The sequence below is a fragment of the Rhamphochromis longiceps genome, linkage group LG12, assembly GCF_057381845.1.
Source record: "Rhamphochromis longiceps isolate RC_006_pf linkage group LG12, R_longiceps_female_GT1.1, whole genome shotgun sequence".
NCBI classification, from domain to species: domain Eukaryota; kingdom Metazoa; phylum Chordata; class Actinopteri; order Cichliformes; family Cichlidae; genus Rhamphochromis; species Rhamphochromis longiceps.
This window is the reverse complement of record NC_140568.1, coordinates 22,200,936-22,226,277: the sequence shown is the minus strand read 5'-3', so window position 1 is coordinate 22,226,277 and position 25,342 is coordinate 22,200,936. Positions and strand designations below refer to the sequence as shown.

General features: G+C 42.7%; 1 protein-coding gene across 2 annotated transcripts in view; it reads right to left on the bottom strand.

The window, feature by feature from the left end:
- The window catches only part of LOC146657227 (bone morphogenetic protein 1-like), a 30,176-nt gene that overhangs the window by 2,461 nt on the left and 2,373 nt on the right, over nucleotides 1-25,342 (bottom strand). The window contains exons 2-19 of one of the 2 annotated variants that reach the window (XM_085425173.1): nucleotides 17,065-17,178; nucleotides 14,215-14,331; nucleotides 13,623-13,740; nucleotides 12,099-12,277; nucleotides 11,771-11,876; nucleotides 7,073-7,197; nucleotides 5,303-5,418; nucleotides 5,029-5,131; nucleotides 4,649-4,765; nucleotides 4,147-4,292; nucleotides 3,838-4,033; nucleotides 3,466-3,591; nucleotides 2,212-2,405; nucleotides 1,908-2,088; nucleotides 1,665-1,790; nucleotides 1,341-1,468; nucleotides 761-974; nucleotides 212-462 (exon numbers count right to left, since the gene is read on the bottom strand). In XM_085425173.1, the coding sequence (XP_085281299.1) occupies nucleotides 212-462; nucleotides 761-974; nucleotides 1,341-1,468; nucleotides 1,665-1,790; nucleotides 1,908-2,088; nucleotides 2,212-2,405; nucleotides 3,466-3,591; nucleotides 3,838-4,033; nucleotides 4,147-4,292; nucleotides 4,649-4,765; nucleotides 5,029-5,131; nucleotides 5,303-5,418; nucleotides 7,073-7,197; nucleotides 11,771-11,876; nucleotides 12,099-12,277; nucleotides 13,623-13,740; nucleotides 14,215-14,331; nucleotides 17,065-17,178 (2,657 nt within the window). The remainder of the gene's footprint in view (nucleotides 1-211; nucleotides 463-760; nucleotides 975-1,340; nucleotides 1,469-1,664; nucleotides 1,791-1,907; nucleotides 2,089-2,211; nucleotides 2,406-3,465; nucleotides 3,592-3,837; nucleotides 4,034-4,146; nucleotides 4,293-4,648; nucleotides 4,766-5,028; nucleotides 5,132-5,302; nucleotides 5,419-7,072; nucleotides 7,198-11,770; nucleotides 11,877-12,098; nucleotides 12,278-13,622; nucleotides 13,741-14,214; nucleotides 14,332-17,064; nucleotides 17,179-25,342) is intronic. The other variant, XM_085425174.1, reaches the window with a different exon arrangement.

Sequence of the window (25,342 nt, the reverse complement as noted above, 5' to 3'; positions counted from 1 at the left end):
AACTCAGGAGGAGCCCGCTGGCTTAAAGCCAGAATCAAAATCCCCAGGCCGGGTCAGAAAAGTCACCCCATTACAGGCGACAGGATCAGTTTTGACAGGATTAATAATTCCAACAACTCCCTGATAATTACATCCGGGCAGTCACGGTGCTTCCCTGCAGAAGGAGTTACCCAAAAAAGAATCTCAGAGAATTATTGGATAATGTTCTTACCCCTGAGCCACAGTAACGTCCCAGCCGTGGAGACTTTGTGTCAGGGCCATCGAAGAGCTCCATGTAATCGTAGCCGCAGTCCGCCTCTTCTTCGATCTCAAAGGTCTGGAAGATGAGCTCCACGCCGTAGCCTTTCTCCGCCGAAATCACCCACTCGCAGTCAGAGGCTCCGGGGTAGTTATTGTCTCCAAACTGGGCATGGGAGAACAGGTCCTTGGTTTTGACTTCCGCCTTTAGTTGACCTCCACACTCTGAACAGAAAAGTTGAGTTAAGCATTTTTGCAGAGAAAAAGAAGTGGGCTGATGGGAATCAGGGCCAGCTGTGCTTTTGTGTCTAGAGTCATCCTGTTACAAAAGGAGAACATGGTCTGAATCATCCCATTTTGAGACAGGGTGGTGAACATTGACCTACAAATCCTGGAAGAACATCTAAAGCCCTTCATGAGGTTTGATATGAATAATTGACTTAAAAATAACAAAAACCGATGTGAAACTGTACACTGTTTTTTTTAGGAGAAAAACCCCTGAATGCTGTAATATAACTCTCACCCGCAGTATGGGAAGCCTCAAAGCCTTTTTTCTGCACAGAGTTATCAGAGAAGAAGCGAATGAACAACTTGTTGCCGCTGGATGTGATGGGTGGAGGCTTCTTAGTCCCACAGAAACGACCCAGTTTCTGCGCTTTTCCATCGCGCCCGTCATAAATGTCAATGTGGTCATAGGCACACTCCAGGTGGGCCTCCATGTCAATCTCATTGAAGGCCTGTTAGAAATGAAGAGGAAGATCAACTCGAATGATAAGGCTTAGACATTAAAGCCCTTTGTCTTTTAGCGAGATAGTAAGGGAATATTTCTAGAAGATAAGAACTTAATTAACTCGGCACACGGAAGATCAACGCACGACATTGTTTCAGCAAATAACAGACTCTATATCTGTGGCACAGTGGGCAAAAATGCAAAAATAATAACAGAAGGGGGAGCCACACATCATCATTAGGAAGGCCATAACAGTTTCTGACATGAGCACAGTAAACACAGATGTCCTCAGCGGATTTAGCAATTCAATTATGCAGATAAAGCTGCTAACAAATAAATAAATGACTGACAAGCAGGAGGTTGTGGCACGTACGATTTTGATGCGGTGACCTGGAGTGGTGGTGAGCACCCAGGTGCATGCCTTTTTGCTGGGGTATTTATCTGGCCAGTTGGGGCTGGTAATAATGCCGCTCACACTATTCACAGTGTGATCACAACCAGCTGCAAAAAAAAAAAAAAAAAAAAAAGAAAGAAAGAAAGAGATAAAATGTCGACACGGTGCTCTGCGTCAGGCTAATCTACAATGGGCTCAAGCACTGCACTCAGACTGTTTATCGCTCTCACCAAAATCTAAGAAGAAGACGAGTAGATAGATCTATTCAAAAAGACAAAAGACAAAAAATGTTATGTGCAATACCTTCTTTGCAGTCGTGTCTGTTCTCATGCAGCACAAAACCACTCCTACACTGACAGCTGTAGCTCCCAAAGGTGTTGACGCACTCATGCTGACAGCCACCGTTCTCCTTGGAGCACTCGTCCTTATCTGCAGGACCACAGAGGACACAACAACGCTGACGACTGCTCGCTTTGAAGACTTGACAGGTTGCAGATCTGAGTGAGTGAAAGCAGAGACCGTGCAGAACCCTGCCAGAAGACTTACCTGAGAAGAACTGCGCTTTAAATCCCTTTTTGGACACCGTGTTGTCGGATTTGAACTCGATGCGCATGTTGTTGTACTGCGAAGTGATAGCTTCTGGTTTCTCTGCCCCACAGAACTTCCCGTGTAGCTTCGAGTCGGCCGACAGCCCGCTGCGTACCTCCACGTAGTCGTACTTACAAACCTGCACAGGACGTGTTATTTGGTTTAAATTACAAAACTCAAGGAGGAGAGAAATGCTTCATTTGCTATGATTAAGGAGAGATGCGTCGCAGTGACAAGGAGCAAAAGTATAGAACAAACCCACCCATTGTTCATTTAACATAACCCCAAATCTCACATCATTGCCCTCAGTCTCGAAGACGTCAAAGAGCAGAGTGATACGGTACTGCGTGGGGGCAACCAGCTGCCAGATGCAGTTCTTGTTTGGGGGGTACTCTCGGGGCCAGCCTGGACTGGTTATCGAACCGTTCAGCTTGGTGATGAAACCTCCACAAGCAGCTGGACACAAAAGACAGAAAAATAAGCAGCTTGATATGCGTGCAGGTGTCCACACACAAAAATAAATAAATACATGATATCACTGTATATTTCTCAAGGATTGGTTCCAAATGTTACGCTGCCATCTGAGATTTCCTTTGAACATAACAACCCTCGGAAAAATGTGATTACTGCCTGACCTTTCTGCCAAAGCTTTGTAGTAGCAACGCAGGATATAACACAACAGCAGCAGCTGGTGATACTCATTAGATCACTTGGCTATTCTTAGTTAATTCCGTCAGTCATTAACTAAGTAAAACAAAAAGCTGTGCTGACACATGGACTGTGTTGAAATCCAGAAATAATAATAGTGCACAATATCTAACAGATATCTATATAAGCACAGGTTTTAGGGATCATTTTAACTCAATTTAAACGCAGGTTTAAAATATAAAAAATGTATTTTAACCATGTAAAGCCTGAACCCTGAAGTTTACTGAAGCAAGAAATTGAATATTTGCGTATACGAGTGCATCAGTCATCTAAAACATAACAGGGGGTTAGTGCTAAAAAAACAAACAAAAAAAAAAAAAAAACTGTCTGCAAGCTTCATGTGGAAATATTGCACGTACACCATGAATGTATATCCTTTCTAATATGCATTATTTTAATATTAACACATTAATAAGAGAACTACATTCAGTTATGTGCATTTTTAATTCATTTTAATGTGTCCGTCTTTAATTTCAGGCCCCGTTAATTCAACATCAGCGAAATATTTGTACACACAGCAAAGAGATGGGTAGCTGGCTGACTTCCTGTAGAGGAATGGTAATGTTGTGCAGCTGTGTGTGCTAGCAGTTGGGTCTTAAACAACAACATATAATTTGAGGTAAAATAAAGCTTTCATTGTTGTAACACAAATCAGAAAAGGCCGTGGCTGGCCAGCACCACTATTAATGCTGGCTGTTAGGAGCAGGACTGACTGTACTTATTGTATTTGGGTGGCTAACTGTGTAAAGTGCTTTAGCATGTAAATGACATGCTGAGCAGGGCTGGTGACTTTTCTCCCTGTACTTACCCTCACAGCTGCGCTTGTCAGCAGCCAGCTCATAGCCTGGGTCACAGGCACACTTGTAGCTGCCTAGTGTGTTGACACAGCGTTGCTCACAGCGACCGTTGTCCGGCTTGGAGCACTCATCCATCTCTGAACACACAAAGATATGGCCCTTTTAGCTGGCCCCCCTGGCTCAGTGGCTTACGAGAGAAAACCCTCCAAAACAACAGCAGAGCCGGGCAAAGAGGGTCGCACAGAACGCAAAGGTGCAAGAAGAACAAGGATATATGAAAGAAAATTTAAAAAGGTCATGACCTACAGAGTGAATGTTGGAACATGCTTTAATTCAGATGCTGACATTCTCTCCTAGATGTTGTCAGCACTTAAAAAGTTCACCTTTGAAGAAGTTTGCAGCAAAGCCGGCCTTGTTGACAGAGCCATCTGAGACAAATTTCATCCACAGATGGTTTGAGCTCGTTTTTATGTCATCTGGCTTGTCATAGCCGCAGAAGCGGCCCAGCAGAGGGCTGTTTTCAGAAATCCCATCGCGCACTTCTAGATAGTCATATGCACAGCTGTCGTGTCTCTCAATCTAAAGAAAAGCAGAAGATTTGGTGTCAAAAAGGGGAAAAATTAGTCATGAAATCCAGAAGAAAGCATGAACACTATTCTGTTAAAAACATTAAAAATGCATTGGTGTCTTACCTCAAAAGACTGGAAGGTGAGGCCTACGTGGAAGCCCTGAGCGACAGAAATCTTCCACACGCACACTTTGTTTGGCCTGTAGTCATCGGGGTAGTTGGGAGACTGGATCTGGCCATTGTCCTTCTTCACCTCCCCGCCACAGATGGCTGCATGTGACAGTAAAAACAACACTGAGCTATTTCATTGCTATATCATCAGTATTTTCCTTTGGAAAAAAAATAAGGTGCTCACTGCTGATTCACTGATTTATGCATTGGGGATTAACTGAATGCCTTCACACTCACACACATACATCATCCCTTTGCACGGTCTGCAAACAATAGAGCTGAATGTGAAACCTGGCCAAGATCTGATTAATGCAGCATAAAATGCCTGACACATCAGCAGTAGGAGAGCCAAAAAGGGTTTTTTTGGGGTTTTTTTTGCTACAGCCTCTACACATATTGTTGGATGTGTGATCCGACCCTGCGTTCAGCATGCATGGAAGAAAATGAGTGCTCACCTTCATAAACAGCAGAGAAACCTTTTCCCACCCAGTTACTGCTGCTGCGGAACTCAATCCACAGGCGGCTGTCAATGGAGATGATCGGCTCGGGCAGCTTATCGCCACAGAAACGACCTGGGTCACAGGTGAAAACATAAAATCAAACATTTGAACCTCACAACATCCGCAGTACTGGCAGAAATCTGTCTCCAGAGCTCTACAGAACTTCACACGAAGCACACTGCATCCACCAAAGACTGCACCCAGCTTTCACTTGCAGCAGTTGTTTTCTGAAACTGAATGTCTTTTAATTTTTTTTCCCTTACACAAAAGTTGACCAGGAGACATCTGGAGGTTTGTTGTTCGTTAGCTGCTCTCTGAATTCAGTTAAAACTGACCTTTAAGTGGTGCCTTCCTCCAGTATCCATCTCTGATCTCCACGTGGTCATACCAACACAAGTGACTCCTGTACAAATCCATGGAGGTGAAGTTCAAAATGATCTTAATAAAAAAATAAAAACCCATTATTGGGACAGCAGGGGGCAAAGGTCACATATTGCTAAATCTCAGATAAATATGATGAAACCAATAAACTGCATCAACATGAAGGAGCCAGAGATTTGATTTGAGGTGCCTTTAAGCAAAGATCAGACACTTTCCGTAAGCTCGTACCTTTTCCCCCGGTGTGACTGATATTCTCCAGATGCAGTGCATGTAGGCCGAGTATCCATTTGGGAATCCAGGAGAGGAAAAATTCCCGCTGCTGTCCTGCAGGCTGTCTCCACATCCTGTGCACAGAGACAAACGCACAACTGCACATCAGACCCGATGCTCTGCCAGTCAGTCTCTGTCTGAAATCACCTAAGCTACTAAAAAAAACACAACAGCTCTGAAGTAGATCCTCTGAAACTTGCGGCTGCGGAGACAGATGCTTGATGCTGGAATTATAACACTCAATGTGAAGAAAAGGGCAGTGCTTTCATGTTCAAAGGCACATCTGCTGATAATATTCAGCCACAACCCCTCATCTCACCCATCCCCTCCCCCACCTACTCCAGATGATGATCACACAAAGGAAACAAGAGAGTGTGAGACACTTTCTCTGAGCATCTTCTGAAAATAAACCTGGCCCACTATAAATAACCCGGCCCTCTGGAGGATGTGATGCATTATGTACGTGTTGCCAGTGAAAAAAAACAAAAAACAAAACAGAAACAACCTTTAGTTTGATTGGCAAAACTAAGTGTGCGATGACTGAGTCCAAAACAATATGCAGCCTAGAAGAATGAGTGCGTGAGGCTCCAGCCAACTGGGGGAAAGATGCCTTTGATTAAGGCACGAGGAAATAATAGAAGGCTAGATTGGCATCTTCAGCTGTCCGTCTTGGGTGGCGTGTAAGCATTTACAATCACCCTTGGGTTTTTGTTCTTTTACCTTGAACTTCATTTAGTAAGAGTTAAGAAAACACTCTCCTTGCCTGTTTGCGTTCAAAGCGAGAAACCGACGAGCCCCGAGCTTCAAGCTGTGTGAAATAACGCTTAGTGCGGAGCTCTGCCAATCCTGAGCCATTAACCAACACACATTTGGGATGACAAACACTCCTAGGAATGCTGCATGAATGGGAGATCCATGGCTCTTTAAGAATTTTTTGTTTTTTCCAAGAACACATGGAGAGACTCACTACCTCATCCCCCCACAGCGCGTGCCACATCATCCAGTCTTCCTCAGGAGACAGCGATTGCCATGATGAAAGAGACAGAGCACTTGCAGTGATGCACGTAGATACATTTAAAACTTCCACCTCTGCCCTGAAACCACACTGGATGATCCACTGTGGTGACCAAGCACTATGTTTACTCATTGAAACTGACTGCTCAGCTGTCCCAGCTTTACCTGCAATTAACTGTCTGACACCAAATGCATTCAGCAGAAGGCTGCTCTTCAACGTACATCTGCTAATGCTATAAACTGTGTTTACTTCAACAGCATCAGATTCTCTCTCCTCTGGAAGCATAAACACACAGAGAGCTTCAGAAAAGTACCAGGATTACATAACTCTCCTTAGTGTATAGCCACGTGGTTTACATTGTTGGGAGTAAACACGCGTGTCTGCACATCACAGCTTGTACAGTCATTTCGGTTATTGTCTTTAGAAGAACAGCTGTTCTTTTGCATCTATCTGGGAAAACAGACTGACTAACTTCCTGTCCCTGGGTAGTGTTTACACTCCTCCCTGCTTGGGAGTCTGGTACGCTATAGCTAAGGAACCGCACCACATCAATCGCCGATGTGCACAGCGTAAGCTGCATCTGCGGAGGCCAGGAGAAGTTACAGACCTCTCTCTTCCTCTCTTTCCTTCTTTCTCAGGGTTGTGCTATGCATACGTTCAAAAATAGACAAGAAAAACCCCATAGCAGACAAGAGCTGTCATTTTGGCCTTACTGGAGCACTTGTAGAGTTTGCGTGCCTGTGCAATATCCCCTTTGCTAAGTCTGGTTCTTTGGCCAATGGGTGGTCGCACGCCGTTCACATCGTAGCGTGGCAGGATGGTGTCCAGGAAGATGCCTCTGTAATTCAGAGAGAGAAAGAGAGAGACTGATGTTAATGTTGCATAAAACCCCAACTGCATGCGCACCCTCCTGCAGTCTACTCCAGCATGCACACATGCCACAAAACGTGTTTGTTCACAGGATTAGGTAACTTACCATCAATCAGTGCAGTTCAATCACTGTCAACATTAACTAAAGAATTAAGAGTTCTACATACCCAGTTAAAAAGGAGTGCTGACAGTCAGAAAGTCAGAAAGAAATGTGATTGCTTTTGTAGAAAAAAAAAAAGAGCAAATCCAACTACCAGACAAGACACACATGGAGTGCTCATTATCATGTTTACTTTCTGGATTAGCATTTAAAACAAGATTCAGGATATCAGAAAAAAGTAAAAGGCTTGTAATGAGATGCCATCAGAATTTATTTGTCTTTAACCAGCTGTTGCTCACCCACACCCATGTGGACACAAGAGGGTTTTCATTAAGATAAAGACCCAGCTGCTTGTACAGTAAGAAACGACCTAATTAAGATGAACATCAAACCTCTTATCTATGAATATCCCCACTTTTGATAGCGTAACCAGTCAGTATATGCTTTGACATACTTTACTGTTTGACCCTTGCTCACTCTCTAATGAGGTTCATTAAAATTACGATACCATCTGAAAATGTTTCCTGCACTTTTACTCAGCATACTGAACGTTCAGTGTCCACATGTGTGCGCCTGGGCTTTGAATCTCCCTGCATCCGGTGCTACTCTGCAGTTCTTTCAGATCTACTCATCTCTTTGATATGGGACTGCTGTTGAATTTCAGTCTTTCTTTAAGGTTGAGGTCACACAGTCCATTTCAGAGGTTAATGCTCAGATATCATCCTTTGCGCGCGCGCACACACACACACACACACACACACACACACACACACACACACACACACACACACACACAAAACTAAGAGCTTAAGCCCTTCTCCAGAGTTACTGGGAGTTCAAAATAAATTCCATAAGCCGCGGAGGCAGGGAAATGAACATCAGCCACATTCTTGATAAACATCCAAAATGAAAACTATAAAGATAAATAAAATTAGATAAAACATCTGCAAATGTTAAAAATGAGACAGGACAGAACAGTTAGTCCAGAAAGACTCCTTTTTACAAAGCTGCCTCACTTGACACTTTGCTAGTTTATCATCTTCATTTTTCTGTAAGTATTGGCAAGAAATGGTCTGGCTCCCTGGCTGTTCCCATGGTGACATGCCTATCAACGCCAGGCATGTGCAAACAGAGCAGCCTGAGCTAACAGTTTAGGCTCTGCCTGTCTGCGAGCTTCCAGGAGCCCGTATGCTGGCTGCTGAAGAAAAAAAAAAAATTAAAACAAAACAATGCCACTCCAGTCGGTGTCAGAAAAGACAAAAGGGGACACTGGCAGATCTCTATTTGAGCTGGCACTGCTCCACACACTCGTCCTAAAAAAAAAAAAAAAAAAAATCTCTCGAGCAAAAGGAGGGGGAAGGCAGAGCCATGGGTCGGGTAACACACCCGAGACAAAAAGCAAGGGATCAGCCCTGCTTGTCCCCAGGAGACACGGCAAAACATCAAGACAGGCCATGAAATCTTCCGAACAACACCCGCGGCAAAGGCCCTGGCTTCCCACGGTGATTTACTGTAAAACACAGAGCAAACACACCGGCCAACAATGGACCGACAAAGAATGACACTGGCACAGGTAAATCAGCCAATCAGCGCTGAAGAGAAAGTGCTTGGAATGACTTGTGAAAAGCCAACAGGAGCCCCTCGTCTGCTAATACAGCTCTGTGAAACATTCCCCGGCAGTGACAGCCACCGCTTCTCATTTCTAAGCAGCCTTTTTGGATCAGAGGAGTTTGTATAGGAACAGAGTCAGAGTTGGACTGAAAACAGATCAGGGTGGATTACCTCACATAAATATACCCCATTGTGCAGCCAGCTGTAGAACATACTGCAAATTTATAAGATTAAGAGCCTAAGTCCAAATGATGACCTGGGAGTGACCACAGCTAAATGGACATGTGCTGACCTGACTGAAATCCAATACAAGATAAAAACCATTCCCTCTTTAAAACCTCAATTCCATGGAAGTAGTGGGCTTTGTTTCCTGTAAACCTGGAAGCTAAGACAAGACAAAAGTTTGTTGTTTGCATGGAGAAGGAGTACAAATGTCTCTCTTCCCCTTTGTCTCTGTTCTGCAGTCTTTTTCTGTACACTAACAAACACTGGAAAAGCAGCAGTAATTCATCTCCGCTCGGCGTGAAGTGCATTAACAACCTACAGTTTGGATGCACGGGGCCAGGCAGGAATTTCTGCATACTGGCCTACATCCAGCCTCAGCCTCTGTTTAGACAAAGATTTACTCCCCACTGTCTGTTTGTTGCGAGAGCATGGCAGCTATCTGGGAAGAGGCCACAACTCTTAGACTGTAACCTCGGGCATGGGAGAGCCAGTGGTGGGAAATATAAAAATATATGCATGTGCAAAGCTGAGGGAAGGGCTAACAGCTGGTTCTTATATCAGGCGGAGGTAGTAATGATTATAGTCTGCGCTTACTTGTTTTTTTTGCTTTAACTTTAGGTGCCCAGAGATCAATTTACACCCATACTGAGTGACTGAAGGCTGTCTGGTAGATGGAGGGACAGTTCTACACACTAAACTAGTATCATATCCCGCACATGACATTAGGAGATGGCCATGATATTCACATGCCTGCAAACCTGGGTTGTAACAGCTTTCAAAAATAATTTAACATATACTGCCAAGTTGTCTTGAAGCCACTTGCAGTGAGTGTAGTGCTGCTTTTGTAATTACAATAATGAATCAGCAGCTGAAAGAGTCAAATACTCCTAGTTCCTCTATTCTGGCTTTGTAGTCATCCAGATGGTAAAAATACTTGAAATTAACCACAGTCCCTGATGACTAGGTCAAGAAACCAGGCTGCCTTGTGTTAGTCATGTACCTTTTTTCCCCCCACCCGCCTTAGATGGATCCTTCATCCAACACTGTAGCTAACCAGTGATGTGCTAAGCAACAGCACAACATCTGGCAGGCCTTCCCATAGAATACAACAGGGAGTGAAGAATGAGGTCAGCCGATGACAAATTTAAGTATCACTAAGAATACAAACAGTTCCTCTTTTACAAGCGCATGTTTTTCTAAGCAACAAGTTTCTGGAAGATTTAATGCCAAAATTTCAGCTGGTCCTCTGCAGTTCTTTGTACTGACATTACTGTCCCAAGTCTATGACGCACAAATTTCAAATCATGTGACTATTTAGTTTGTAAAGCATTAAAAAGGAAAACATTTGCATTTTTTATCCTATGTAGATTATTTAGGGATTAAAAAAAATGCTGCTAGGTGTGTGAAGACATTCAGTTTGGAGGTAGTCATAACACCAAAGTGCTGTGAAGATGCCAAAATGTTCCACTCCAGAATATAGGTCTCTGCAGTAACCTTGGGTGACATCATTTGTCCCACCATGAAAATCTTTTCAAAGAACTCTTAGGACCATAATGAGGTGGTTTATGGATGAAACCCTTTACGAGAAGCTTCACACAACCTTGAAGGTGGTGTCCATAAATGCTGTTGTGATGAGGCAGGGCTACTGTTGCTGAGCTAGCTGCTTTATTGGGGCTGCTACTGCAGGAAAAAACAGCAGGAACCAAACAAAGGAGCCTTAATTTAAAACAGGCAGTGTGAAAGAGCGAGTATATCCCAGACAAACACTTTTACTACGCCTGCAAAAATTCACATCTCACTTTTCTTATTTAGAGTTACAATGTGTCTATTGTCATACTGCTAATCCGGCAAATGCCAAAATTAAAGCGAGAAGTGTAAATGATACCGTTTACAGGTAAACCCTATAAACAAAGACCACAGACCAGTCCAAAGAGACCCAGTCACGGTCTGAAATGGAACCTGGCATCCAAGTTCTTCTTAGTTTCCTCCATTTACCTGATATACGACTCCCAGTACACCAGCAGGTAACCTAACCTTGTCCAAATATCACTTAAAAATCATAGTACTACTTCTCCAGTTGACTTTAGGCTCAATGCAATGTGAGGATTTATTAATTTATTTCTTTTAAAATGTCATGCCAAAAGATATCGGGTAGAAATCGGTTTATTTTTGCACTTAGTGACAAAAGACACTAAATCAACAGCAAGCTTTGAAATTTTTTAGCAATTTCTTGTTAAGAACAAATATGCCACTGCTGTAGATTTCTGTAGATCAGGTTGCATGTGCTGGTCTGGTGTGTACATTTAATATAGAGTTTAATATGATGAGCTTGTACAGCTGCACTGATCTCTACTGGACTTTCTAGTAAAGAAGTAAATACGTGTTTTTTTAATTTATTTCTTCCTACAAGAATTGGGATTTGTGCCACATTACTGAGCGGCTGCTCGCAGACACAAACCTGGAGCATTACACACCAGTGCAGTCATGAAACATGGAAATGGAAAACGAGATGAGACCAAAGTTGGAAATGGTTCAGTCTGACTCGCTCTTAGACTAGTTCTCATGTCTGGGGCTTATGGAGTTGAACTTTGGGTTTGGCTCCTACCTGGAGAATGTATTCCTGGCGTAATGCATGATACTGTCAAAGTCATAGACTTCTCCTAAAGAGTCCACCTCTCCTGGCTCCATCTTCAAAAAGTTATATTCCTGTCCTGTAAAAGAGAAAAATTCAGACCGAACCCTTACGTCAGGCGTAAATATAGACTCTCAGGATTAGGTTCATGAAAACACTTCTGCAAGTTTGTGGCGTTTTATTCTTAGCTCAGAGTGTGTGAATAAATGTGTGACTCTTAATATTTTATCTAACTCTCTGTCTCCGTCTTTCACTTACACACATTATTGCTGGGGGATCTCGGAGAAACCTGAGGTCTTACCTGGCTGAATGTTGTCCCTGATAATGCTGACGTGATCATCTCGGTCGGGTCGTGTGTGTTCGTGCCAGAACCCAATAACATGACCCAATTCGTGCACCACAATGCCAAACTTGTCACAGTTTTTCCCTATGGATATGGCCTGGGGGCCCCCTCCGCGGCGACCCACATAGGAGCAACACCTATGAATCAGCAGGCAGACACACATGGAAACACAGGCAGGCAGTGTGTAAGTCAAAACACAGAGACTAGACTTTATGCTTCACTTCATTTAAAAAAAAGAAAGAAAAAAAGTAGTGAGTGGAAAAAAACGAGGTTAGCAAAGAGAGAAAAAGGAATGCATCTCTGACTCTATCTATCTCAACATGCTGCTTATGTATATAATAAAACTAGAAAAGAAATCACCTCAGAATCTCTGCTCTGTTTTATAGTCGACACATACAGGAGTGACATTCATTCAGCTGTCTGCTAGTGGAAACGCTGAGAGTAACTGAGGAAGCTGGCTGCAGCGCTCCATCTCGATGTGACATGAAAGGTTGAGTGTGGGAGCCTGCAGGATGGGCACACACATAATGGCCCTGTGGGCCAGACAGCCGCTCTCTAATTACAGCGAGCCAAGTCAGGCTCTCCTGAGACACGCCTTGAACTTTGCACAGGACAGATGGGGGCCTGCTGAATATGCAGCAGAGTCAAGCGTTCCCACTGCTAACCGCTGCTGCCTGTGCGGATAATGTCATCGTTGTTGCTCCAGAGGCCAGCAACTGGGCTAAAAATGGCTTTTAACAGTTGGCTAGAAAAAGTTTCATGAGTTGCATCCTTTTTCCTGTTGGTACTGAATGATATAAATCAGCAGGAGGGGTACATTTGAGTAATGACATGATGGTATCCGGCTTGTGGACTAAATCTGAGAGGTTGATGTGTTCCCTGGAAACCTCTTTAACAACTCTGACTTCCTTTTCTCAAAATCCTAAATGGATTTGCATTCTTCAACACCAAATGTTTTAATGAAAAACTGTTTCACGACGGCTTACAAAGAAAGAGCCCTGCACATCCAAACAGGTTGTCAATAGTCGCTTAGCAACGAGAGCCACCACCAGCACTTCCCCTGCGTATCTGTTTAAAGAGAAATGCTGAGTGGACACCGAGCCCGACTTTCAGCAGAGTGCAGCAAACAGGCAAAGGAAGTCTCTCCCTCGTGCCCTGTCCTGCACACCGGGTATGATTTAAGCACTCAGTGACTGATGCAGTGTGATGATCAGGCACAGGAAATTCCTGCCCACCGAATGGTTTGCGCTTTAAGGGATGGCAGGGGGGCAGAAAAAAAAAACAAAAACACCCAAACCCAAAACAATTCCTACTGACTGCAGAGAGACTGCAAGGAGAGGATGAACAATGGAGAAACTCTGCTGAGCAAGAAGCAAGGAAAAGCATTAGGGCGCTAAATAATTAGCTGCAGACACTGAACAGAAACAGGCCATTGTTCAGCTCCTACTGTACACGTGGGAGCTTAAAACCCCACTGACTCACCCACATGGTCGGTAGGTGAAAACAATATAGCTTTCCTCAGTCGTCTTCTCAATAAAGGTCACACAGGTGTGCTTCTCCCAGTGCCGCATGGCTTGGCGGAATATAGCCCGCTGGCTGCCTGAAAGGGAAGTCGGAGATGGTGAGAAAACGCACTCCAACAGCATTTCATGGAAGAATGGAGATGAATAGAAACACAGTGAACAGACGAGGCTTAAAAGTAAAGTCATACCAAGTTCAAAATGTGCCTTTCTCATCGTTAACCACCATCACACACACGCAATTTAAAGAGTCCCAAAATGTTATATTTATCATGTCAAGAATTCAATATTTGGTTTGCTTTTTAATAAATTGCACAACTACAAGCATACAATTTTTTAGGCGATGTAACAAGATCGCACAAGACCTCAGAAGTAAATACGGTTATTTCTAGAAGCAAAACACTATGAAGGGTACCACGTACTTTACTTTGCAGACATCTAGTATTGTTTTACAGATTATAGTTTACCGTGATTTGTGACTTTAAATGGGAATGAATGATGCTAATTATGTTTACCACATCTGGTCACACGTGAGCACATTACATGTTACTTACCACTAAAGTTTCCACTGATGACATAAGGGATGACGCCGTCGGGCCAAATGCGCTCCGGTCTGGATGTGGCAGCTCTTTTCCTGCGCCGTGCACCTTGCCTGCTTTGACTGTTTGAGCCTGAGGATTTGAACCAACCACGAGACAAAATAAAGATCACTCAGAGCATTCCTGGGTGAAAAAACCCCCAGCCGTTCCTCCAACATTGGCACAAAGAGATAACAAGCTATGCTTCTACTTAATAGATTCCATTTTTTTATTTGCAAAAACCAAAGGGCTTTCTTCAAGGCTTGAAGCCGGTTATATTAATGTTGGCTGGTTATTAAAAAACTAATTTAAGTAATTACATTAATTCCATCAAAGAGACAGTTCAAATAACACTGTACTTCTCGTTGTGCGCTGAATGGATTTTTATTAAAGCCGAGTCTTTTCTTCTTTCAAATTAATTTTAATGTCACTCATCCTCACATAAATGCCACCATACAGACTAAGCCCCCACCTAAACCTGGTTATTATTATTATTATTATTAAAGAAACATCCTTATGCGAACCTCAACTTTGATAAACTTGCAGAACAAGCATGAGCTCAAAGTGCATGTGATGAATAAGCCACAAGTGGATGTAGGCTTAGTCAGTCGATCTATTAAATGATGCATATTTGCAGAAATACAGATGGAAGTGATTTATCTGATGAAGCAGTTACTGCTGTGGTTTTAATTGGGATCTTGCATTCTACGTTAGGACACCAATTTAACTTGTAGAAACAACAAACAAAAGGTGCCAATGATTTATACGTAATTGAGCAAAAAAACAATTAAATTCCTGTGGCAAACACCATCAGGGGGTTTTTCTTGTATTTGTAACATCATCCAGAATTATTATTAATAATTCTGGATGATGTGACTCTCGATAATGTGGTGTGTTGCAACTTCACACAAAATCCCCTATAAAAAAAAAGAAAAAAAAAAAAAAAAAAAGGAGAAGTGACTCCAAACATGAGGAAATCTGTAGGAGTGAAAACTTCAGCAGTCTGATGACCTTAAACTTCTGAGAAAGCCCATTAAACATATGCACCAAGTGAATTTAGTGCGTGCGCTGGGATGAAGTCATTTTTCTTACACAATCATATGTTTGTAAAGCTTAACAAAGAACTGTTGTACTGTCACATTATTCTTTTATTTGGCCAAATCATTTAATGTATTACAGAGAGCTGGGACAACGTCTACAGTTCCCAGATAAAGGCTCCAAAGCTGATTTCACTTAGTTTTTCATTTTGCAGCAAAGGTGTGTAAAATAAATGTGTCATCACTGTGAGTTCTATTAACAAAAACCAGCAGAATCCATTTGATATAAGGGTGCTTGTCTAAACCTTCCAAGGTGTACAATTATTACAAACTTTATTGGGAAACGTCACCTGGGTGACCCCGATGAAGGCCTGAAGCTGCAAAAACAAGCGCTGGTTGTTGTTTCATAGCTATACTTGAAACGGTGCGGCTCGGCTCATCTTCTCTTAGTATATTTGATTAACACGCATGCCGTAGATTGCAGCACGCTTTTTAAATTTGCTGGAACAATGTGTTCTGTTGAATTTCAGTCCGCAGGACTAAATCTTAGCAGCCTGGCGAGATCAATTAGCACGTACACTTGTGCATGTGTTGTGGAAAAGGCTGATAACAGCCAAATCTGCTCAGCTAACTGATAAGAAGTCCTGGGGAGGCAAAAACTTGTGCGTGATGTGTTAATTAAAATAAAACGATTAAATCTTCCATGTTCGTCCGTATTTAGACGGGGAATGTTCTGGGTGGTGTTTTTTTTAGGTCAAGGCTTTAATCTGAAGATAAAGTACCCAAGACTTTTAACTTGACCTCTAAAGTGACATGATAATTGAGAAAAATGACATATCAAAGTTATCTTCACTGCCAATTAGGATCCACACCTGTGCAGGGTGAGCAGGTATTGATATGCGTGCAGCCCGAGGCGCCAAGCGTTTCTATGAATGAATGTTGATCAGGGTGGAAAACAGCCACCTTGTGCAATGCACAGTTATACCGGCTGTGTTTTCCTATTTTGAGCTATACCTTTCCACTGCTTAACACTCGAATTTGCTGTAACTAAACTGCTCAAGCACACAGATAATTATTCAAAAGGTGAGGATGAACTTGCAACCTGCTTCTGATTCACGAGTCTCATCTTAATTCCCCACCTTGGGTCAAAATTTATACTAAAACTACTAAATACTAAAAATCAAACCAACACGGTGAATACTTTAAGCTGCTGGAAATGTATTCATAAACCCCCCCCCCCGCAAAAAAAAGTTTGCTTTTCTTGGCGCGCTTATTAACTCGAACAAACAGCACTGCTCAAGCACAGACAGATGTGGATATTCTTGTTGGTTCACGTTCGCTCAGAATTTACAGGATTGCGAAGTCCACTGGTCCCGGCTGACTCACAGCGGTTGATTAAATAGCACTTGTCACTGGAGAACATAAAACTGACAAAGCCCAGCAATCATTCTTAAACATGATGCTACAGGTGTAGCAACGTAATGATATCATCACAGTTGTAGGCATAAACATTTTGAAGAGGGCTCATTAAAAACACAAAGCTGCCTTCCGGCAGGTGCTGCTGGAGCCGACTCTCAGTTCGAGAGGTTGGAGCGGTTTTACGGCTGTAGTGTTGGGAGCACAACGTCTTTGTCTGCAATAATCACCCAACAATGTGGGAACCTTGTTCATTTCAGCTCTTTTGTTGCAAATTTAGACTAACAATATAATCTGCTTTGCCTTGGTGCTACAATAACTACATTTTACATCATACTGTAACCTCAGAGGTCTTTCTGTCTGTTGTTGTTACCTGTATTTGTGCGATTAACAACCTGGACGGTTCTCGCTGCCAGATCTATTATTCTGTCCACTTTAAAGAATCGCAGGTCTTCCTCATCCAGAGCAATGTCTCCCAGAAAGGCAGCTGAAAGAGACACACAGAGACAGCACATGTCAGACTATGTGTAAGGCGATCGCACAATATGAAGCATCCGTTTGTACAGTCCTGTAGCCTCAAGCTTTTCCTGCTGCTCAGACTGGGAAGTCCAGCCACACACACACACACACACACACACACACACACACACACACACACACACACACACACACACACACACACTTCACTCCTTTCTGGACTCTGGCTCTGTTTACTCTCTTTATTGTGGAACCCAAGTAAAGTTGTGAAACAGAAGTGTGTCAGTTCAGATAACAGGAAGGCTGCCTTGTATTAACCCAGTTACAGGACAGAAAACAAAAAACACACTGACTTGTGTAATGCATAGAGCATGAACTTGATAACCTACTGACATGATTTATGAAAACGAATCGAGTCCGGAAGGTAACATAACGTACTGTGCCGTGGCACACTTGGATAGTTAATGGAAGCTATCAAATATGCTACAATGAGACACCGACACTGCCTTGACCGAGTAATATGGGGCACCTTGAACACGTAATAGCTCTTTAATGGGGCCAAGGAGAGAGAGAAATAACTAAACAGTCCCACTTAATGAAGAATGTCCTTTATTAGATTTTTTTTTTTTTTTAAACTAAAAATCTCCCGTTGCTAGAAGTCCACTCTGCAGAAACTGGGTGCTTGGTTTTACGGGCTTTTAACACCAGCACGTTTCCGGAATTTATAGCCAGGCCTGCATGCAGGACTTGGGAGGGGATGGGGAGTGGAGTGGGGCCATTTCTAGAGAAGGCAAAGAGGCTGCACTGTAATCCATCGCTAACCAGGACATGACAACTTGAGAAGGAAGAGAGGAAGGCGGCACAAGAACAGGGAAGGCAGCTGTGGAGCAGAAAGAAACTGACAGCCTTCTGCATGCTTGTTTGGTGGGTTAGTGTGATGGAGGTAGAGACCAAACCCTCAGGGGGCAAGAAGCCCAGAGGACCTTTAAAATGCAGAGTACATGGGAGTGATTTATAGCGGGCGTGTTTGTCAGAAGTTTTAGTCTGTGATCTTAAATCTGACACCCCAATGCAAGGTGTCCTTACCGCAGAACACACAAGAAATTAATTTTGTTTCATTCTGAGCTCAGGATATTTTTGGTTTCTTTAAATGCAACACGTACATTTGGCCAGATATGACAGTTTTTCCCAGTATGTGTATAAAAGTTTTACTGAGGTCTGAGACAAGAGAGAAAGGGATGGAAAGCACAATAGAGACACAAAAGAAAACCCCTACTTGGCTCTGGCATTCAAAGGAGTATTATTGAAACAATCTGGAGCTGGCTCTGGTAGATGCAGGCTGTTTTGTTTTTTGTTTTTTTCTTTCTTACCCTGAAGGTCCTACAAGGATGCACAGCTGAATGACTTAATTAGAGGCTAATGGCACAATAGGAAAAGGCGTTTGTGACAGCTGGCATGGCAGGACACGCAAAAAAAAAATTCCAGAGGTCCTCTAATTTCTGCAAGTCAAAAAAAAAACAAAAAAAAAAACCACAACAAAAAAAAGAAACTGTCCAAATCTGAGACAAAACAGACCTCTCACAATCAGCACTCACGCTGACAGCCACTGCCAAAAACACTACTGTTAAGGGACAGCAACCAGATGTTGAGCAGTGGAACAAAAGGACTTTTTTTCCCACTTTTATCTTCGGATTATTCGATTCCCTGAACTAACCGAGTGCTGAAAAGAACAGACAATACTTAAACAACAAAATTCCAAGTTACATAAGACAACACAGACAATGTATAAAACACTACTGAAGCAGAAAAACTGGACAACACGTCCTTTCACGTGTAACGTTTCGGTATCTAACGTGAAAAGCAGCGATTTAAAAAAACAAACAAAAAATAAAAACGGGGTGCGGGCTTTCTCCCACCCCCTGCGCTCTCCGAGTCCCAATCATCCACAACTGTTCTGGAGACAGGCCGGTTAATCCGCAGTGTCATTGTTCTCAGACAACAGTGGAGAATGAAGTGAGCAAATGCACAGCCCGGTGGCATTATGAACTCATTTCCCCCAGGCGCAGCAGTCGTCCTGGAGACGCTGTTGCAGGTTTATGGAAAGACTCTCAGGGATTGTGAATTAATCCCCTTGTCTCCTGGCTTTAATTATCCACAGACACAGGGTTTTAGGATTCTTTTGTGTACAACTCTGGGCTGGGAATGAGGACAGGCTATGGAGAAAGGTGATAAACTTGCACGGAAACAGAGCGCTGACATGATGCAAAGTACAAACACAGTGAGATGGCAGGTTACAGCCAAATGAGTGCGGCAGATGGCAAGTGATCACCATGGAGTACAGTGCTGCATCTCTTTCCAAACATTTTTCATTACCTAATTGACAACAGCTGCAACTAGAATAATAATATTAATATCCATGCAGAATAGCTGGGTGAAGGCAGTGTGCTTTCTCTTCTCTTTTTGTGCAATAATCCATGCACCTTTTGCATAAGAATGCAACTTAAACACACATAAATACAGGACCGATCTTTAAATCAATGGACTGAAAAAAATAAATTGACATCTGATTAAGTCCAACCTCCCCCATCACTGTTTTTTTTTTTTTTTAAGTTAATCTAAACCATCCTAATCCTTCTCATCTTGGACTGCCCATCAATCAGCATATCCAGTCAGATTACACATGAGACCTCAATCAAATTAATCCCATTGATTCGTGTAATGCCCTAGCCTCGACCTCTATGGTGTCAAATACTCCTGGACTATTCCCATAAATCTCCTTCCGTGAATACCAGACCACGACATCTGCCACTGAAACCTGCACAAACATCAATACTAAGCCTAAACAGACACTGAAATCAGCCTATATTTAGAAGGCCAGTTCCACTCGGGAGAACACGGTTTACAGCATCCCCCCAGTATGTGACCCAGTGATTACAGATGGGAAAAACTTGGCTAATATGCAAGCACGGAATGCATCACAATACCCGGCACCGCCTTTCACCACTGTGTTTGCTGACAAATGCTGCAATTTGAATTCCAATAGAGGTCAGTGGTATATTGAGGTAAGGCAATTACCATCTGATGAGTGTATCACTAAGTTTTCCCAGGTAGAAGCCCCCCAACCCTCTCAAGAGGAGCTTTTGTTTCTTTAGCAGCTGTTTGAAACTGAAATACACACAAAAAAATAGTCAGGTAAAAAAAGTCTGTGCAACAAGAATAAGGAAACAAACTAAGGAATGAAGAGTGTGATGCCAGTTAGCTGTCCTTTGTGAAAACACCAGCTGTTATTTATGCTTACCTTGACATTTTCTAACACTGCAATTTGAGCACAGGGCAGGAGAAAGAAAGAAACTGCATATTTGCACTGCGCTCGCTTAAAACAAAAAAATGTAACAAATGTGTAATTAGAAGAAAGCTTCTGACAAAAGTAACAAACTACTGCTCGAGATTCAGGCAATTATTTTCCAATAAAAGCCTGACGTCTCGTCGCCCACAGCTGCAATCAAGCCCGAGCTGCTGTCATCGCCCTGCAGCGTCTATCGTATTGACAGAGGGGCTTCAGTTGCAAAGGGCACACAGCGAGAGACTGCCGCCCCTTTAACATTTCACACTCCATCAAGCCCATTAGCAGATTGGATTTCCCAGCTCATCCTCGCCACTGATTACTGATATACCCCGCTACCAGTCAAACTACCTCTAATGATTCACCAGCTCTCCAACCATTTCTCTCCCCCCCAATGCCAGCACTACACACTACTTGAGCTCCTTACACAGATGAATAATTCAGTGCCAGACCGTAAGGATTCTCACCTTTGACAAAACGTATTTTCACCATCCAGGCTTAATATTTCAGTTTAGACCACTCTTTGCATAACACATCGTTTCGTGTGAGTTTTTCTCAGAACAGATGTGCAAACAAAAGTTTAAATGAGCTTGTGGGTGAACTTAATCTGGGAGTAATCCTTAACTCATAGCTTTCCAATAAACAATAACCATCTGCAGTTAAAGAAAACACCTTTAGTATTCATTACAGGTGGGGGAAAGAGAGAAAACAAAAACAATAACAATTCAACACAGCACAGATGAATCGTTCCGGGAAAACTAAACAATGAAGGAAAAACTGTTAGGTTGCTCATCATTCCAGACCAATTAGGCATCATTTGAGCCACTTGAGTGAGCATTGGCAAAGCATTCAGGCTCTGCACTCACCCTTGGCTTTTCTGTAATGCAAGATTAGTTATTACTTAGCTCTGACGACAAACATATTGTTCAAACTAAAGCCCTGAGATCACGCCTATAGATTGGCTCCCTAATCACTTGAACCCTGCGGAGAGAGAAGTGGCAGGGGCTCTTTAATGTAAAAACAAACACTCAGTGTGGGCTCGGCTATACGGCCTGCATTCCATGATAAAAGAAAAGCATCTGCTTAAGTGTTGCTTGAGGGCCTCATCTTGAAGTTCAACAAGGCAGCCCCATCACCCCAAAGCAGGAGCCGGAGATAGAGCTGGATAATGAGCGGCATCTGTTTTGAACTGCTGTTTTCCAGCCACTTGGATTTTTTAAAAGACACAATGTCCTTACACATGGGATGCCAGCATGTAGCTGATTTTACATCTACAGGATTGTTAATCTTTACAAAAATGCAAAAGCATCACAAACATACAGCTTAAGTCATTTCAAATGAATCACAGTCGGATACCAAAAGGTGAGGGGTGACACAACTCTCTGTTGATAGCGACAAATGCTTCATGAGCAGAAAGCAGACCGGGGTGAACGTACCAGGCCCCTTCATGAATGGGTCGCACTAACCTCACCTGGGATAGTGTGGCACGGTAAGACCGGCCTGCCCTAAATCTTGTTGCCGTGCTTTCTCTTGGCAAATGGTGAATGACCCCGTCTGTCTTGTTTTGGCCAGTCTGAGTGAAATGGAAGAAAACTACTTGCATAGGTGAGTGGATGAGAAGAGGTGCAGAGGTTGACCTGTCTGCAGATGAGGCCACAGCAGCAAAGAAGCCTTCTGAGGTAACCTATTTTCAGATCTTTGGGGAAATTATCCATAATAACTGGTGGTCTGAGAGGGAAACTGGACTCCTGCACTTCCTTCAAGTTGTAAAAAAACCCAGCTGGGGCAGCAGACTTTTGCCAATCACAGGTCGTTTAACACCTAAAGTCCAATTAATGTCCAAAGCAAAGGAGTCGAACAATCGAATCTCGTTAGAAAAAATAAATGTCTGCAGTGCACGTGTGAAAGCGGCTTTCATTTTAGACCCGTGCCATATGACGCGTGAGCATGTGCCAACGCTCTGAGCATAGCGGAGAGAGCTGCAGGAGAACTGTTGTCTGTTTTCAAAATTGCATTGTACATTTCTCCCTGCTGCAGTTTTAATGTGCACGACGGTCAGCCCACTCAGACTACGCTGTCACAGAGTATTTAATAGATTAAGATGTCTGCTTCATGAATGAATGCATGCATTCAGACAGTGACTACTTTTCCGATTATCATTTAAGCAGAGAAGACAACAAAAGCATGACTGATTCTCATCCATTTTTCATTTTGAAAACGAGTGGCGCTAATCTCAGTGGGTTGTTAGAGTCTTAAATGTTTTCCTGGGATGCTGCCAAGTTAGGAGTTCTGCAAACTAAGGAATTTTCCACTGGTTAACTCCTAAATAGAAGGCCTGATTTCAGTGTTATTGCACTGCTAGATTAAATCGGTATACTTTTTTTTTTTTGCCTGGACTAAAGATGAATCATTTAAACCTTTGTTAGTGTAAAACTTAAAAAATAAAATAAAATGTTGACTTATTCAGGGAAGATAGTTAAATAGTCTCAGCTAACTAGCACTGCAAATAAGCAGAGCACAACAGCTAGAGAGTCCTCCTGCAATGATACACTGGTGCCAAATAACTTTTTAATTAAAACCCATTAAATTCATTTCCCAGACTTGACCAGGCTAACCACAGTCACTACTTTATGACTTCTCATGGTGGTACTTGCGTGTAAAGTGGGAGGGCCAAGTGAAAGGAAGAAAACTTGCTTTAAAGAGGAAACTCCCGGGGGGACAAAAATGGCAGGCAGCATGGGAAAGCAGAGATAATTGAATTGACTAATTATAAAATTGAATGATAACGCCCAGACACCACAGTGCAGTGAGCAGGTAAATCCCTGCCTCTGGCTTTTGAGCGCATTTCCTCTTCTTTGATGTTGTGAGCCATCGTAGAAGAACGCATCAAGCAGCTGTAGCGCGACACTATCATCAGGAGTCAAAGTACTGAGATGGCATCATATTGAGATGTGATTTCCAACCCCCGCTTACAAAAATCTGAATGGGAGTCATTCAATTTCATGTATCCGGCAGTAATTTGTGAAAATCCTTTCACTGTGTGGAAGCAAGGACAGCCCTACAGAGGACGAGCACACACACTCCTCACAGTAAGCGTTTTCCTGGGTGGAAGCAGCATAACATGAAAATGCTGACCTCCAGCCACAGAAAGAGATCAGATTGACTCATAGTGATGGGCTCAGGAAAAATAAGAGAAAAATCAATAATCCACAAAATCATTGCTGGTGCCTAAAGACAAGTCTGGTTTTATTTGTTTGGGGTTTTTTGCTAGAATGAATGTCTCCGTCTCTGATGTATTAAACTGAGTGAGGAGGAGTGAGGAGGAGATCTTGGACATTTTGCTGCTTAGTAGGAAGAAGAAAAGCAGGTGGGTGTTGAAAGAGCTGGAGACTGGGAGGGTTCGAAAGAGTGGGAGTTCATGCTTGTGACCATCTCCAAAGTGGATGTCTTCAGAGAGGACCGTAAACAAAACCGTGCTCACGACACCTTGGACAAACCACAGAACAAATAACGATAACATCCTGACCCAGATAAACATCAGTCAGGACTGAGGATTATTAAGCAATGAGACCTTTCTTTTCTGTATCAATATTTAACTAAAAAACAAAACAAAAAACTGCTTCTTCCTAGAACTGACATTGTCATTGTTTTGTCAGTTTACCGCTCAGCAACAAGAATCAACATTTACCAGTTAATCCATACTAGAGGTCCGGTACGAGCACTTGAATGACTCAGATAAGAGGACAGCGAAAACAGGAAGGAACATCTTCATCATTTGGACTTCACTCGCCTGTTTTTGTCATGTTTATGTACAACAACAACAACACTCTCAAAGCGCAGTCTTTAGATTATCCTTACTCCTCTTCTTTGGGTAGTTGGGTAACTAAAAGTAGGAGGACTGGACTCTGCTGTATAACTGTCTGACACATCAGAGACAGTCAAATGCTAAAAATCAGTAAGCACTTCCAGGACTTTAGAGGTCATTGTGACTGAAGCCAACTCTCTGTATCTGTAACCTGAATACTTTTACCAGATGGAAAAGGCAATCTGTTCAAACTTCCCCAAAGGGATTTGGCAAGACAGTGAGCTCACAGTACAAAGAAAGAAAGAAAAAAAGAAAAGACTACAATGACACCTCGGATAATCTTTGGCAAATATAGAGGGAAATTATGCAGGTCTCACCACAGGCAGAAGAAGCACATATATAAAGGATGAACCAGAAGTATGTACACCGCTGTGGAACATGACCAGTAAAGTATTTGCTTCATGATAAATTAAGAAATAGATAAATACTTAAATGTACTATTTTAAAAACAGGTCTCATTCTGCCTTTCTTTAGATATATTTCCAGCTCCGCTTTGATTGAGGTGTTTTTGTTGCTTCTCTTTAAAATTCCCCCGAAAAGGTGCTGCACTGGATTCAAGTCAAGTGACATACTTGGACAGGCCATCGTTTTTACTGTTTTTTCCCCCTTTCTTCTTTTTCTTCTCTAGAGACTTTAATTTTGGCAGAGGGTTTTGGATCATCATTTACTGGAATATTGGTCCGTTCCCAGGCTTCTGGAGAATGGGAGCATCCTCACGAGGCGGCTTTTTAGTCATTTTAGTGCCACCTTCCCCACTGTACGGCAGTCCATATTGGATGTACCCACTCTGAGCTGGACTAACAGATCTTGGTCTGACCAAAGAATAGGGTCCTAACATTAATCAGGCTTCTCTTTATCTCCTTAGCTAAGCTTAATCTTGTGATTTTTATCGTTGTTGTTGTTGTCAGAGAGCAATTGAGAGTTAGAAATTACCATTGTGGAATACCCTTAGAGAGCTGTCACACA